At 34.2% G+C, this 17,645-nt stretch overlaps 1 protein-coding gene across 1 annotated transcript in view; it reads left to right on the top strand.

Annotated features, from left to right (window-relative positions):
• Positions 1–633: 633 nt before the first annotated feature.
• LOC134527319 (lachesin-like) overlaps positions 634–17,645 on the top strand; it is a 136,838-nt gene continuing 119,826 nt past the window's right edge. Inside the window, exons 1-2 of the mRNA XM_063359920.1 lie at positions 634–726; positions 2,198–2,333. Of these exons, the coding sequence (XP_063215990.1) occupies positions 634–726; positions 2,198–2,333 (229 nt within the window). The remainder of the gene's footprint in view (positions 727–2,197; positions 2,334–17,645) is intronic.

Raw genomic sequence — 17,645 nt, forward strand, 5'->3', positions numbered from 1 at the left:
TATCTTTGCTGGATCTGAGACAGCAAATCACGGTGGCAGTTGGGTCCATCACCGCCGACACATCGCGTAAAGTTTGGGACGAGTTTTAATTACCGCTTCGATTTTTGCCGCGTAACACGAGGAGATGTAACTTGCAAAAAAAAAAAAAAAAACCTTTTCAGTGATTCTCTATTGACTGAAAACGGTTTCAGTTTAATCCACCGCATTATTTTTTGTTGTGATTTTTAGAAAGTGTCCTGATCATTTGTGCTCGTCCTAAAAACAAGCAAAGACATTGCAATTTTCAAAATCGAGGTAATTTTTAAGTCATCTTTGCACACTCAAATAAATATAAAAAAAAGTTTGGAATGGCATGAGTTTGTTAAAAAGTGGTGTATGTTCGGAACGAAGGCGCCACCGCTCTGCTTGGATTCAGCGCGGCGCAGCGAGACGGCGCCGGTGTGTTCGTGAGCAATTATCCGGAGTCGCAGAGTGTCACGACTGGCTGCGGCTGCTGGGAAAGGTGCGGGGGGGGGGGGGGGGACTGGCCGTGTCACCCCGCGCCTGGTCCGAACTTCTGCGGGGCCTGGGACGCAACCGGAAGCCCTTCGGCAGTCGTCGCCGGCGGGCGAAAGTTTTTTCATTACAGTGATAATGGCGGGCGAGGGCCCGGGGCACCCGACGGGCGGTCGAAATTGGAATGATCTCCAGCACCTCCGCGATGTAGGGGCTCAGCCGGAGAGGGGGGTGGGTTGGGGAGGGGAGGACGTGACGTGGTGTATAAGGTGGGAGGGGGGGAGGAAGAGTTAGAGGGGAGGAAGCATGCAGCGGAATGCGTAGCGCGAGCCACAGCGCAGTGAAGGGAGAAGAGGGGTGGTGCTAAGGGGAGGGGGCGACGCCCGCGGTGGTGGGGGTGGGTTGCGAGGAGGGGAGGGTTAGGGACGCCCGGCGTCGCTCGGGCAGCCTCAGACAGTGCGACTCCGGGAAGCCGTTCGGGGCGAACGAACAGCGAGAGAGAGAGAGATAGAGCCGTTCCGCGGGCAGGGTCCCGGGTTCGATACACCCTTTCCGCGTACGTTGGGTCCTCCTTAAGGACCATCCCTCGACAGTTGACGGATCTCGAACGAACTTACGCCCGTTGACCAAGTCGTGTGAAGCTTTCCAATCCAAGACATTATTGTTTACATCGATTGGTTGCACCGTGGAAGTGATCAAACTGTTTGCATATATTACAAGAAACTAGAACTATCTTATATAACGAGTGTGAACAAAAACTAATGACAAAACATTAAAAAAACATACCTAATTTTATTCAAGATAATCCGTGCAAATAATTATCTCGATAATTTGTAAATGTAAGGATGCATGATTCTGTCGTAGCGACACAGAATCAGGTGTTAACTGGTAAAAATTTGGACTCTATAAATAATATAATAAATAGTTAAGTGTACCATTATGTTTAAGTAGTAGTCACTGCCGTAATGCATACTCTATAGTACTTGTTTAAAATAAAATGTCATGCTTTATTACCAAAGAACCGACAGTGCAAATGCCATTGGGCTATCAGAAAATTCTTAAAATGTACATAAATACATGAATACTATTCTGAGATAGATATATCAACGAAAACAATTTGTCTTATTTGACGATTTTGAAATAAGAATACGTGTATATTAAGTAATAATATCTAAATATTTAAGCAATTTTTTGTGTGTTTACCAATAAAAATGTAATATGTTTGATTGAGGTCATTTATAATACAAACAAGTATTTAAATTGAGTATTGGCTTTATCGAAATAGAAGTCTTAAAAAAAAATCTCTGCTGTACATTATCAAAGCGCACATTCCGTGTAAACTTGCATCGAAGAAAACACTTCCCGTAACAAAAAAAAAAGTGAGTTTCTGGAGTATTTTTACGTGTGTTATGATGTAGCGGTAACGTGACAGCTCTCACCAGGAAGAAATCAAAGCTACGTCGTGGGCGGAAAAAAGTGAAACAAGAGCGAAGAATCGACGTGCATTTTTATTTTCCCTTCAAGTTTCAAGACCACACAGGTCCGTTGAAACTGTCGAGTTCGGTTCTCTTAACAGTTTGGTTTCAGTTGAGTGATTATTGACCGATTGCTTGCACTGATTCACCGCCGCCTTCGACGACACGGGCTGCCGGTGAAGTCTGGGACCATGGACCGCGATGGCGGCGCTGCCGGAGGCCGCTAGGAGCCCCGCGGCGGGCGCACCGGGGTCTCCGTGCAGTCACCCCTGCGCACTCGCGCGCACCCGCGCCCCGCCGGCACCCCCGCCGCCATGTGCCGGCTGCTGCTCGCGCTGCTGGCCTGGTGCGCAGGACTGCAGGGTGAGTGGAGCGCTCTCGCCACCGCGCCCTTGTAATCACGTGTTTCCACCGAGTCTCTCCCCTCCCCTTCTCGTTCAATCATACACATTTACATCTACCATTTAGTTCCTTACGTAGTTTACACCATTAGCTAACAGATGAAACATATATTCGGGGCCTACATGTAATTTTAAAACTTGTACGCACGTTAAAAGTTATATTTACTTAGCGAAGTAAAAAGCTAACTTTAATTTCGCATTCAAATAATAACTAGATATAAAATAAAAGATCAGGAGTGTTATTATGGATATGGTTGTTAAAGTAAAAAGTCAAGAAAATTATTTTTTTTTTCAAATAAATACTCAGTATTCGAAAACAATACAATCATGTGCATACAATTAATTATTTAATTAGTAATTTAACAGAGTAATTTTTTTTTAAAGAATATCATTAATCATGCCGAATATTTATACAAATGTATTAATTTTATTTAATAAATAACAAGTTTATATTTATAATACAAATAAAATATACATACGGAAACATATTCCCACTTCAATTAATACTCTTGAACATACACTTGAAGAAGTTTATAAATACATTTCTATCACTAATATTCACAATAAATATAATTGTGTGGAACAGTACTCAACAATAAATCACTTAAGTGTATGATTTAAAAGAACAAAAATAATTTTTATTTATATATAGGTTTTTTCTCATCGTGTCAATTTTTTTGCAAGAAGCGCATGGATCGCAAAGATTTATTATTTTCAATTTTCATAACGCACCTAAAATGTATAACCTAACCTCACTTATATAAATACAGTTTAAAAAATTTATAAACACATTTTTTTTACTAATATTCACAATAAATAAATGTTTAAATTAAATAGACCATCATTAAATATCAATTACTTAAGTATACGATTTAATAGTACATATTTTAATTTTTATTTGTATGCAGAAATTTAATATTTAAATTTTTTTAACCTGTGATAATTTAATTATATAGTGCGCGCGCATCGTACAAATTAGCTCTCATCATTTGTTTCATAACGTGTCTAAATAATTATAGCTTCAAACAATTAAAACCCTGCTTAAGTGACTATTTCTTGAGTTTCGGGTTGAGGCCACATCCGAGCTGTCTCGTTGCAAGCCATCGCCCTTGAAGATGACTGCAACAAGGTGTGTCGAAACGCGGGGAACTTTCTTCACTTTCAGGAACGCGGCCTCAATGCGGAGTTAGTGACTGTGGCGACGTAAGTGACAAATGGCTAGTGGGTTGCTCTAAATAGCGCTCAGACAACCTAAATATTCGTACAAGACGTGCTCTGGATTTGCCACTCTTAGAACTCACGTTTAGAAACTTTTTTTTTAGAGCTTGTCCTGCTGTCTTTAGCTACTTTGCGTGTTCGAGGCCAATAAGGAGCTGTGCGCTTAGGGTGACTCCTGCTATCTCGTCTGATGCTTCGACGCCCTTACGCTCAAGGCATCGACCATGCATCTACGCTTTCCGTTGTCAGATAGCATCTGTAGTAATGTATGGCTTAGTAATGAATTTTAAAATTTGATATTTGATGCTGATTCTGTTACATCCACAACTTTAGCTGATTTAAATATAAAAAAAATTACATGTTTTACAGAATAAACTGTTGAACAATAATCACATTCTCAGATTGCTTAGTTTGTAAGACTGAGTCCCACATGCAGTGTTAGCTTTTTAATTTTATTGCAATCTTTTTTACGTAAGGGCTCTTACTGCATATTTATCTGGACAGTTCTATTGTAATAAATTTGAATCGTCACAAATTTCGCTACCCGATATTTACTAATAGTGGTAAAATATTACGCAGATGTTTATAATAATTCTGAAAAAAACGTTATTTTACAGCTCGCAATAACTGAAGTAAGTATCTAGGAAACAAAATTGAAACAGTTTAGGAAAGCTATCGTGATTAATATGCAGTAATATTTCTTGTATAGAGGTGATGACAATAAAAATAAATTGGCTATCCAACATGCAATGTGAAACCGAGGCTTGAAAGCTTATCACAGCTCGACGCCACCCAAAAGTGTCAGCCAGTTTCCCAACGATGCTTGAAGCCTGAATTTCTATAAGGTAAAACAGGGTGAGTTGGCGCACATTTCGTTTCACTTGCCATTGAGAACTGAATGTTTATAAAAAGTTGCAACAATATTACGTGACTTGCTACTTTTGTTTTTATTCTTTATTAAAATAAAATTACTACGAGAAAAATATGTAGAATCACATTAAAAGTTTATGCATGTTTTGAAAAGTAGCTGTTTTGCGTCATCTCTCCTTGAACGTCTGGGTTAGATGGTGCAGGTTTCGGGACATATGTGCAAACATTAATATTTATAAAAACATCGGTTGATATTTACATCTAAACACAGTAATTTATAAAAAAAAACTTTGATAGTAAAATGAAGGAAGGTGTACAATTTAATTAATTTTGAATATATTTATTAGTAATAACCGAAATACTAGAGAAAGTAAATATTTTGCATGATCTAAGCCAAATAAAAAAATTAAAAACGTTTTATTTTATAATTTTTTGAGCATATTATCACATAAATATACTTTTGGACCTTGACGTTAATTTTCCCTTAATTTTACCCCTACCGCAATCATTTTAGCTACTCAGCGTAGACATTACGTGTATCGTGCAACCAATTTACGATCTTAAAAAACTTCATTTAGTCTTCTTTCCCATGTAGGCTATGCAACATCAATGTTTTGAACAATTTAAATACTGAAATCTTTCAGTGGAAAACAAAAGTTTAAGAATAACATTTAAGACAGAAAATGTTGCGTAAACTCTTCCTGAAACTAGGTGTGTTGACTGTACAAATATTCAGGGTGAGATGTCGCAATAATTTGTTTGAAATGCACTAAATAAAACATACCTAATGCATCCCCAATTTATTTTGATATAACTGAATATGTTATATTCATAAGTAGCAAGTAGTATAGCTTAGCCGGTTCGGCGCCAGGAGTCCGCAGGTGGAGCCAGCCTGTGGAGCCGGTCCGCCATCTTTTATTGTGACGTCACGGTGGCCATATTAGATGACATTCAACTTTGACATGTGAAATTGACCTTGACATTCAAAATTCGCCAAAATTTCCAGTTTTTGAAGAAAACATTCCGCCAAAAAATCTCAATAGATCGGAATAACTAAAATTTCACTATTTCGATGGAAAAATTCTCGATTTTTGAGGGGAAATTTCCCGTTTTAGTCCTCAAAAATGCCACGGCTTGAAATTTTCCCAAAGTGGCTTAAATTCTCCATGACAAAGCTGTCCTAGTCCGTCAAAGTCATGACCTAAACCATTCGGACGACATGGCCGCCATATTGAATACTTATGTAACCGTTTTTATGTAACCATTGCAATCTTCGTTATGGTCGTCATCTTGAAAATCAGTATGTTTTATGCTATAAAACTGGGAAAAATTAATAATTAAAATTTTAATAAGAAAGGGCCACCATTTATAAATTAAGACATCACACCCGCCATATTGTATCTGTAATTGTTATGAAAAATATTCGGAAAAAGTATAAAATTTATAAAAAAAAGTATTTAAGATTTAGTGAAATTTTAAATTAAAATGCACTTACATTACGGAGTCTACAGTTCCAACCATAAAATATTGTATGTGTAGAAGAGTAAAAATCACACGGGTATCTGGGTCTGTAGGAATTGCATTTTCGCAGGGAACCCAAATGCTATTTTCATGGAGATTTACAAGAGTACAAAAAACTACTAGAGCTAACCAATCCACAATTTCACGATAACGCTCTAGAAAGTGGCATATATAAAGATGAAGATCATGACGACATTCTCGCTAATCTCTTCAGTGAACTAACTGTACACGGTGAAGGTTTAAAACACCTAGAAAGTGGTCAGAACTTTGACTCTGTGTATTGGGACGACCCTACCGAATGTTGACAGGTTAAGTTTACTACATACTTATATTAGTGCAGAATACTTTTTTCACATCAACGAAATAGTCTCCATACTCGAAGAACTGATGAAAGCTGGCTACATACAATCAGTTGAACTGGAATCGCACATGCGTTCTTGCAAGACGAAAATACCTTCGTCACATAGACGTAGTTTGTGGACTTGATTATTTATTCCAGGCGGACCTTGTTGAAATGATACCATACTCCCGAATGAATAAAGGTTTCAAGTACATGTTGACGGCTATCGATGCGTAAAGCTAGTTCGCTTGGGCCAGACATGTGAAATCAAAGAATGCCATCGACGTAACCAAGGCTATGAGAGACATTTTGCGTGTTGGATGTGTACCGTTGCACCTGCAAACAGATCTTGGCAAAGAATTCTACAATGTGACCTTCAAGGCTTTGATGAAGAATTTTGGCATTAAACACTACTCTACCGTTAGTAGCCTAATTTAAAGCCTCCACTGTCGAAAGGTTTAACAGAACTTTGCTCAACAAAATGTAGCTACAGTTCACTGCTAACGGAAATTAAAAGTGGATTGATATCTTGCTGAAGCTAATAAGCATTTACAATTACACTAAAATGAAGCCTAAAGAAGTGACGGATGATCACTTACTACAAACACAAAGAAAAAAAATCCACGAAAAAATAAAGCTAACGTTGGTGACATTGTGCTAATCTCCAAGCATAAATGCGTCTTCGAGAACGGTTTCACTGCGAATTGGAGTCCCAAACCTTTCCTCGGAGCCTAGGACCTACTACCTCGAAGATTTGGACCACAAGCCTATTCGTGGTGGCATTTATGCCGAATAGATTCAGCCTACGATGTATCCCGACATGCACTTGGTGGAGAAGATTCTAAAACTAAGAAATGGTTGATGCTATGTCAAGTAGTGGGGCATCCTACCTCACTTTAATAAATGGGTAGCCGATGCAGTGATCGAGAAATGCTAGTGATTTGTTTCTTGTTCTTTTATTAGTATAGAATTTATGTAATTTTTGTTTTTAAAAGAACTGAGGTGTTTTGTTTCTTGAACCTGTCACTTTTATGTTATTTTTAGTTAAATTACTTTTTTTTATTAGTCATGTATCGATGGAAGAACAGAAATCCATCGATTTAATCAGTAAATTAATGAGTGATATTTTGATGATTATTGCAATTTGTTTCCAAATTTTTAGCATAATAATTACATATTTCCAAGATGGCGGTCAATATATGTTATCAACAGTTTACTGTAGGCTGGACGTAGAGGAATATTAGGCCTATTTTAGGAATTTCACCATATTTATTGAAATACATTTTGTTTACATAAAATTAAAGGACAGTAATCAATGGAATTAATAAGTATATCGATTTTAGATTTTTTTATGAATTTTTGCAATTTGTCCTAAATTGATAGCTAAATAATTAAGTACGGATCTTCAATATGGCAGACGTGACATCAATGTGGCAGGCGCCTCGGTATTAAATGATTACTACACTAGAGCATGTAAAAATTGAACTAACATGGTAGTAGCGAATTCTAGCAGACGAAAACCAGATGGTGTCCTCCACAAGACGAAAACAAGACGGCGGACATGGCATTATAATAGCTGGCGATATATATACCTTGGCACTAGTGGTAGGTCAGTCAGTTGGTGGCTTCCATGGAGGAAGGATCTGTCACAATTTTTACTATTATCCTCGCCAGTTTCGAACTAAAGACTCATTGACGTAAGTGCCGTTTTAAATTAAAAATTATATTAAAATTTGTTTAATGAAATTGTTTTGTATAAATTAAAAAAAAAATCCGATATTTTTGGATAATAATTTTAGGTTTCCAATATGGCGGGCGTGATATCATTATTTCAAAATGGTAGAACTATTTATAAAAAATTTTATTTTTATTAATATTTTATTAGTTAAAACTTTTTCCCCGGTTTTATAGCATAAAGCATACGGATTTTCAAAATCGCGACCGTAACAAAAATGTCAACGGTTACAAAACAATTAAATATGGCGGCCATGTCGTCCTAATGGTCGAGGTCATGACTTTGACGGCTTAGGGCGGCTTTCCCATGGGGAATTTTAGCCGCTTTGTGGGATTTTCAAGCCACTGGCATTTTTGAGGAATAGAACGAAAAATTTTCCATCAAAACGATATTTTTTCCTCATAAACAGTGAAAATGATCCCCCAATTTTTGAAAAATTTTTGGCGTAATTTTTTTTTAATAAAAACTGGGCAAATTGGCAGGTTTTGGCGAATTTTTGGCCAACTTTGAGTCATTATTGGTAATTTTTGGTAAATGTTGAATGTCAAGTTCAAATTCATCCAAAATGGCCGCCGTGACGTCATAATCCAAGATGGCAGACCGGCTCCACAGGCTCCACCTGCGGACTCCTTGCTCCGAACCGGCCAAGCTATACTACTTTAGCAGTATGTTTGATAATGTTAAGTTTAAAAACCTTCTGTAATGAAAATTCAAAGGCTAAAACAGGATACTTACCAGAATTATCAAGTATTTACCACAGATATGAGCCATTTAAGGTGAAATAATCACGGCTACGTTTAAACTGTAAACTTAACCAACACTCTCAACGCACTTACAGTGTCATCCAGGGAGTAGCAAAGGAACCATAGTAACTGCACTTTATCGCCCGTTCGCTATCTCACTCTGTTTTACCTTACGCTACTTGATGACGCATGAGAAATAGAAAGACTATTAATATGAATATGCCCACATTCGCACTCCTCCCAGAGCTAACAAACCTTCTTTTAAACAAATACTCAAAAATCTAAATAACACACAATATTGACACACTAAACATTTTGGCCCCTGTGTGAACCTGTTGTTCATTTGTTGGTTTAATTCTCTTTATTTTAGTGTTTTCAAAAATTAATTTTAATTTTGAAATATTTTAATAGTATTTGCAGAAAACGGTTATCTGATTATTTATTTTTGAACAGCAGTGACATTGCAGCAAAATGTATCTAAGTGTAGATTGGTGCTAAGTTATGCCCACGGAAAGCTTATCATACAATGCAATAAAAATGTATTCATAATATCTTCGATGGAATTAAAAAGTCAAAAATTGAACTTAAAGTATATAACTTAGAAATTAAGAATATCAACTTCGTATTCCTAATTATATTCTTTTAAGTATTTATTTTATTTTTAAGACTTCTTTACTAAATTAAACCATGTTTATATTTATCTACTTAAGCATTTAGCCATTGTTTATGAATGTATTTATAAATTATGATATAATACACTTTAAAATAAATAAAATTTAGAGTAATCATTATCTCTGGAGAGACTCTCTTTATTTATGCTTATTGCAAAAAAAAAAATTCAACCAAACAAAGATAACTATCCATTTTAGAAACAACTAAATGTTAGGAGAAATGAAAATTCTTAGCACTTTGTTGCCAAAGTTAACCCGAAACTAGACATACCCATGATATATATATATATATAGTTTTCACCAATAATATAACTTAAAAAGCTAAAAATTCTAAGTACATAAATGCTTTAAATTCATTGACAAAAGTTACTTGGCCCCTGATGTACGTCTACTCTATCATACTCTTCTGATAGTTAATGTTTAGTTGAAATATTTTGTATGAGACCCAACGCCAATGGAATTAAGACTGAGGAAGCAGCCTTGAAAATCTGAAAACGTATCTTCAAAAATATTATCATATGTGTCACTGGTACGGGTACCACTGTGAAATGGAACAAGGTGTGGTCATGTTACAGTTTTGAATTTATTGTTGAGAAATAGGTATTTGACGTCGTTAAAAATTGTTTTACAAAATGTAATGTGTGATATTTATGAAATATGTTTCACCTTTTGTTGATTTCTGAACTGATGAGTCAGCAGGGACCAAAAATCCTCGTTATATTTATTTTTTATTTTTTTGATGAGTAATTCTTGACTTCTTGGCACGCACAGAAATCGGGGACTCTTTTGTGTCTGAATAACTAGACTGCATCGATTAATACGAATACGGAAGCTTTTTGAAGGCACAGTGAGGTAACTTTGTGTTTGAATTTGCGACGCTCTGACACACTGCTTTTTTTTAAATCGTCCGGGCTTCGCGCAGCGAGGCAATGCTTGCGCAGTTAACCACGTCAAAACCCTCCCCCCCCCCCTTGCTATCTTTGTAATTTATTGTCCCCCTGTTTTACGTCCCGGCTTTTTGCGCTGCCCTCGCTGGCGCTCGGAATTTTTACGACTTTCGCCCGTTTGGAACGGGCGTCCCCTCAAGTGCACTAAATCCGTAGGGTAAACATGGCAGTCGCCTTCAAAAAGCAACACGAATGAATACGTACACAGTCAAGGCAATTTGATTCAAATACAAATGCAACTAGTGCAGTTTCGCCAATAGGTTAATACAGAACATTTTTTTGTTAAAATTTATCCGTAGCTAATACGTGTAACTTAGATTATTTGTTATAGCCAGGGTAACAAGCGAATAATCCTGGTTGTGGAAATCGCAATTATTTCTTACCATTAAAATAGATTTTTAAGAATTCTTGAAATCCTCCGAGATTAAATTGATTAAATTGTTTGTATAAACGTAAATAAATATTTTTAAATTTATTACCTGTTTTAATTTTTATAAACATCAACTGAAGAAACTGGCGACACATTAGTATAGATTTAAAAATATTCATAAATAAATTATGTTCAAGTTTTTCGTTCACTTGCCCTTTTTTAGCACGAAAAAATTCGAAGCTGATTTAAGCTCGCAGAATAAAAAAATTAATATATTTTCATTGTTTAGTTAATTATGTCTTTAATTGCATTATTACTTAGTAGCTGTTATTTTTTATTTATTGTTCTCATATAACTATTCAAATTCATAAAATTTTGGATTTGAACCAATTACACAGGTCTGGGATGAAAAGGTTTTTTTAATAAATTTATCACAAACTGTAGATGTTTGTCTGTACATAGCAAATATAAACTTTATTTTAACGTATCACGTCACATTCTTTTTGCATATAGAAAAATATATAATAGTTCGTTAGATCGGTAAGATCGTTTGTTTTTTTTACAAAATTGATTCCATGATCTATATTACTATTCTATACTCTATGACCGACCATCCTATAGTCTATTGTTACTAACCTGCCTATCCACTAGGAGAATAAGTATCAAAAAAAGTTTTATGCAGTCTATGACTAATAATAGTGGTTTAAACTACAAAAATGTGTAATAAAAGATTGTTTTATTAAATCTGTAACTATGGCTCCTCGGAGTTGCAAAAACAATCTAAATGTACTTTGCTATATTTGCAGATAATATACAATACTTAAGCAAAGATTAAAAATAACAGACTTTGTAAAAAATGCTTATTATGCTTACTTCGGAATGAGGTTATGTTACCAAGAGAAACAGTGGGTTCCCCATACAGTATGCCAGCTATGTGTTGAAGTGTTAAGACAGTGGACTTACGGTAAATCAAAATCATTGTCATTCGGTATTCCTATGTTGTGGCGGGAACAAAAAAATCATACAGATGATTGTTATTTTTGTTTGACCAATGTAACAGGATATAATTCAAAAACCGCGCCAAAATTGTGCATCCTGATGTTTCGTCTGTAACAAAGACAGTTCCACATGGACCCGAATTACCCATACCAGTTCCTACTAACACTAACAGCTTCGAAACGCCTTTATCACAAAACCCAGAACAAAGTGATCATCTGCAAAGCAATGGTGAAATTTTTCACCCTACAAATGACCCTCGACCTTTAAAACAGCAAGAACTGAATGATTTGGTACGGGATCTGCAGAACTTCTCGGTTCTCGACTAAAAGAAAACAATTTATTAGATGCTGCAACTAAATTTTACTGGTATCGAAGCAGAGAACAAGAATTTGTGAAGTATTTTAAGAAAGAGGATAATTTAGTATTTTGCTGTGATATTGGCGGTTTAATACAAAAATTCAATATCGAATACAATACACAAAAATGGCGACTCTTTATAGATTCTTAAAAAGAAGCTTAAAGGCTGTCCTTTTGCATATCGGCAATAAATTGGCACCGATACTTGTAGCTCATTCAGTTTATCTTAAAGAAACTTACGAAAACTTGATAAATGTTTTGAAGAAAATAAAATACACCCAACACAAATAGTTAGTTTGCGGTGATTTAAAAGATCATATGCATGCTTCTTGGTCAACAGCAAGGCTACACAAAATTCCCCTGTTATATTTGTGAATGGGACAGTAGAGCAAGAAATTTACATTGGAAAAAACTGATTGGAAAATTATAATGGAATTGAAAGTTGGAGTAAAAACTGTCATCAATCAAAGCTTGATGGATCCCGAAAAAATATTGCTTCCACCACTTCAAATCAAACTTGGTATGATAAAAGAGTTCGTAAAGGCATTTCCGCAAGATGGAAATACTTTCAAGTATCTTTTTTCATGTTTCCCTAGCTTATCTGATGCGAAGTTGAAAGAGGGTATATTTACGGGACCTGATATCAGGAAACTGATTAGGGATACAGAATATGAAAAAGTGATGACACCTTGGAACGAAATGCCTGACATGGCTTTAAAAATGTATCTAAGTTTCTAGGCAACACAAAAGATCCTGCGTATAAAAATATTGTCCAGGAAATGTTAAACACCTTTAAAAATTTAGGCTGTTATGAGTCTGAAAATTCATTTTTTGAAGTCTCACATTGATTGTTTCCCAAAAATTCTAGGCGACTACAGTGAAGAACAAGGTGAACGGTTTCATTAGGACATAAAAGAGATGGAAAGAAGATATCAAGGCCGTTGGGACGTTAATATGATGGCAGACTATTGCTGGATAATACACAGAGATGACATAAACAATCATAAACGAAAACCAACAAACGCAGTTTTTTTTTTCTCAAAAATAAAACGTTAATATTAATTGTTTTCTTCATGTATATATTAATGTTGTATTTTAATAGCTATAGACTCAATAAAACTTTATAAAATATTCTAAAATGATTCCAATTCATTTTATTAAATTTTCGTTTTTTTATTTTTAGTATTCAAATACTATATCATCTAAATCTGATCAATGTGACGTGGTATATATCATATGAATACCGTTTTGTATTACTTTTAAGACAATTAAAACAAATTTTAACAATTTAACAAAAAAACTTCAAAAAACATTTCGCAGACCTGTGTTCATTTGTAACCAGACAATGACATTGTAACTTAAACTAAAAACTAAGAAAGAAATATTTATTTCTTAAGATTTGAAAAGTATTATTTAATGCATACACAAAAATAAACAGTCTTAACTTTGATAAGCATCAGTAAAATGCATAGCTATCAAGATACTCATTGTAAGATGTACCGTATAATCAAATTGTAAATAGGGGCACGCATTTAACACGATATGTTCTTTGGCAACATGGTTCTTTTGAAATTACTTTAGAGTTTTGTTTTACGGCACACATTTTGAAAAATAATCAAATATTCGTAATTCATTCATAGCATTCTACACTGTTGCCCGTTCATTTCGTTTTGTTAATAACTTACTCGCATTTATAATAGTAACATGACGTTTGATTGGTTACTTAGCTAGGTAAAAGTATAATAGCCTATAACGAATCCAAGTTTATCACTTGATTCTGACGGCATGATCCTGTTTACATTTATCCTGTGGTACATGATGCTTAGAGTTTTAATTTATACGTGAAAAGACCCTGGACCCAACCAAAATTTGTTATATAAAAATGAATTTTGATCGTAATTTGAATACAGAAAAATTATATCCACAAGACCTGATATAATTTGTTTGTATTCTAATACTCGAGGTTTTGTTTGGCAAGGATCTTTTGACGTACTTAATTAAAGTAGCAACCATCAAAAACCAAGGGTTAATACCTACAAAACATGCTATAATATATATCTATGATTTGAAAAAAATAACTTTTACAGAATCTACATGGGCGATCGAAATAAAAATACCTTTCTGATTTACCGGGATTATTTATTATCTTCCTACAAACGTTTCATAAACTCCGTAGGGATATCCATTTCTAACTGACGAATAATCAATCAAAATTCAAATATAATTTTTTTTTATATAATTTGGGTTGAAGACAGAACAATGAAGCTTTTAAATTTTTGTTTAGTGATACATTAAACATGATAAATATTTCTTACACAAACTATTTTTTAATAATTACAAACATACACTATTAATTCATGTATAGTATAAAGTTCACTTTTCATTAATTTGCTTACATACAAAATCTTAACCATCATTCATTCTAAGTTTCTAATCCAATAGATATGTGCCTGCAGCTAACTATGTTTTACTTATTGGCTTCTTTCTGAAATGAAACTTACATTCAGTTATAATGTATATGCATTCATTCTTTCAAGTTTCTTGGATTGGTTAAGCTTATAGTGGTTTAACTGCAACAAGTTTTTATTGCAACCTTTGGGTATGAATAAAGTATATTTTACTAGTTTTACAAAAAAAAAATATTTTTGATTCTTCATAATTTTTTAGATCCCTATCTTAGTTATATATGAAATCCCATATTTATTCAATTAATTGATTAACGGGAAGTTCTTCCTTCCTAAAACAAATGAAAATGCAAGCATTATATATTTTACCATATTGAAAATTCAACACCCAACGTTTAAAGAAAAATAAACACGTTTCAAACGTGGCACCTTTCATACATCTTATCTGAACACCACGAGAATAAACTAGGTACGGATATAGATACAAAGACAATCCGTTTTCCTCCAGCATGTTTGTGCAATTTGGCTGTTTGAATTATTTGTCCTGAGAAGTTCAGATTATTCATGTGTATCCCCGCTATTGCTGGCCCGCGCACATTAATGTGACAACCCAAATACACAGGGCGCTGGATTTAACTACTCTTGTCGTCCCACGGGGCGCTCATAAATTAATTCCAAGTTTCCTCGACGTATTTATGTAATGTTTTAGGGATAACCACTTTGAAATACGATTTAGACTCAAAGCTCCAAGAAAGAGTCTCAGGAAAAGCCCTTCATTTAATTATTTAATTATTGATTTAAATATTTAAAGAACAATCAACACGAAAACCTACAAATATTATTTTTGAATAAACAATTTTGTTCGTTTTTGATCAAGTTTATTTCTATGATTCGGAAAACTATGTAAAATAGTTTCCCTACAGGTGCATACCTGACAACGTACCAAAGTACATAACAAAAAACAATGGAATATTAGACAAAAGCAAAGGAACCTTTTTTATAATGAAAACTAGACAATCTAAGCAAGTTCATTTTAAGAACAACATGATTTACTATAGTAAGTTGTATAATTTGCTTGGTCCGGGAACAGGGTTTGACGGTGATGAGCCAGGAGACGGCTGTGACAGACGTTACGGCTGCTCCGACGTTACGGCAACCATAGCGAATGAAATCATGGCTGAACCAATATCACAATAGCCACGTGATATTATTTTAGACATTGACACCGACTGACAGACTGAAAACAATTATTCAATATAAAATAAAATTGAAATTAATTTTCTTTATTTATATAAAAAATATTAAGTCATAAATCACAAATGATGTCGTTTTTTGAGTATCTAGAAGCCGACGAGTGTTCGATAATAAAGCAATTAATAGTACATATCAAAATTTTCGAAAACGATATTTAACTAAAAGCACAATAAAATTACAAATTTCAGAAGTTATGGGTTCGGTTCTAGGTGATTGCATAAAAAAAAGAGAAACTAACCTTCTGCCACACAATGTTTACAAGCAGACTTATTTAAAAACTATGAACAAGATTACATAATATATTACTCCCCAAATGCTTTGTTCTGCAGCCTTATTTTTCGCCATATTTGGTGCTACATGGGTTTCTCTTTTTGTCACCTAAAGTGTGCTACTGTTAAACGTCATCTCGCTTTACTTATCCGCTAGAGCGCACTAGTGCCAATCACCAGAACGTTTGTCACCAAATGTATATTGTCAGCCGTCTTAGCCAATATCTTGAAAACCTTTAAAAGTTACTCGTTTTGGACGAAAATATTTTTGAAAATTTAGACAATATGAAGTTCATTTATGAGGTAACTTGTCATGTTCTTTCATATCTTATGAGTAACCGCCATATGGGAAATCCATATATATGGGATACATGTTAGTGGTAAATTAATAAAAAAATATTTTTAAAAAAATATTAACACTATACCCAGGCCGATGATAAGAGAATCTAAAATGGTGGCCAAAATGGCGAGAGGTATGTCAGCCAAGGCATATTGTTAGAAGTGATACATACCTTGGAGACAGAGTAGGGAGATTAGTTGCAGGAGGACAGAAACATTGCTGTGTGAAATATTTTTAAAAGTGTTTCTGCCCAGAATCGAGTTCAGAGCCTCTGTAATCCGGTTTTTATATGCGCTTTATGTCATTAAATATTTAAATTTTTCAATTTAAATTTTTTAAATTAGGTTTTATAAAATTGCATAAATTGGGTTAGAAAAATGTGCGTTACGATTTTTTATAAAATATATCCACATAAGTAATTTCTTTACTTTTTAATTTTTTTATTAAATCATTTATCATGCAATCCAACATGGCGCATACAATCCAAAATTGAGGTTTTGATTTCGGTGTGACCATGACGTCACACAATATCGGCGTGTATAAAATTTAAACAATTTGTTCTATGTGTCGAAATAAAAGATAATCTAAAAGAAATATTATTACTTAACTCAAAACGTTTAAGATAAAAATACTTCGAAATAATTTTTTATCAAGTAATAAATTTGATATGCGGTTAGCTCAAGTTCACAGCAATAAAAAAAATCCCCCTTGGGTAAAAGAAAACCTAACTCAGCACCAAAAAATAAATAAACAGTTTGATTGAGTAAAACAAAACTCATTTATAGATTAGACAGTTTGTCTACTTTTATAATCAACATTCAGAATATAATAACGTACAACTTTATTTAAATAAAAATAAACTGAGAATGCTTTGCACACAATTAACTCTTTATTGGAAAAAAAATGTTTGCTCATTTAAAAAGTAAACATTGGGCTTATAAAAATAATATTAACAAAAAGTAAATCAACATGTAAATGAAATTATTTAACCCTAAGTTTAAAAGTTTAGAAATGTAAATTGTAAATAAACTAGTATTAATGTAACAAAAATTAATATTATTTCATATTTTTTTTAGTATTATTTTGGGATAATCATTTCACTATTTGATAAATCAAAATAAATAAAGTAATTCCATTGCGCTGAACCCTCTAAATGTGATACTACAATAACTACTGCAAATCAGTAGGGAAAAAAATTTTAAAAATTCTTTATTTTGTAACTTTCATTGATTTGC

The sequence above is a fragment of the Bacillus rossius genome, chromosome 1 (assembly GCF_032445375.1).
Source record: "Bacillus rossius redtenbacheri isolate Brsri chromosome 1, Brsri_v3, whole genome shotgun sequence".
In the NCBI taxonomy this organism is placed as follows: domain Eukaryota; kingdom Metazoa; phylum Arthropoda; class Insecta; order Phasmatodea; family Bacillidae; genus Bacillus; species Bacillus rossius.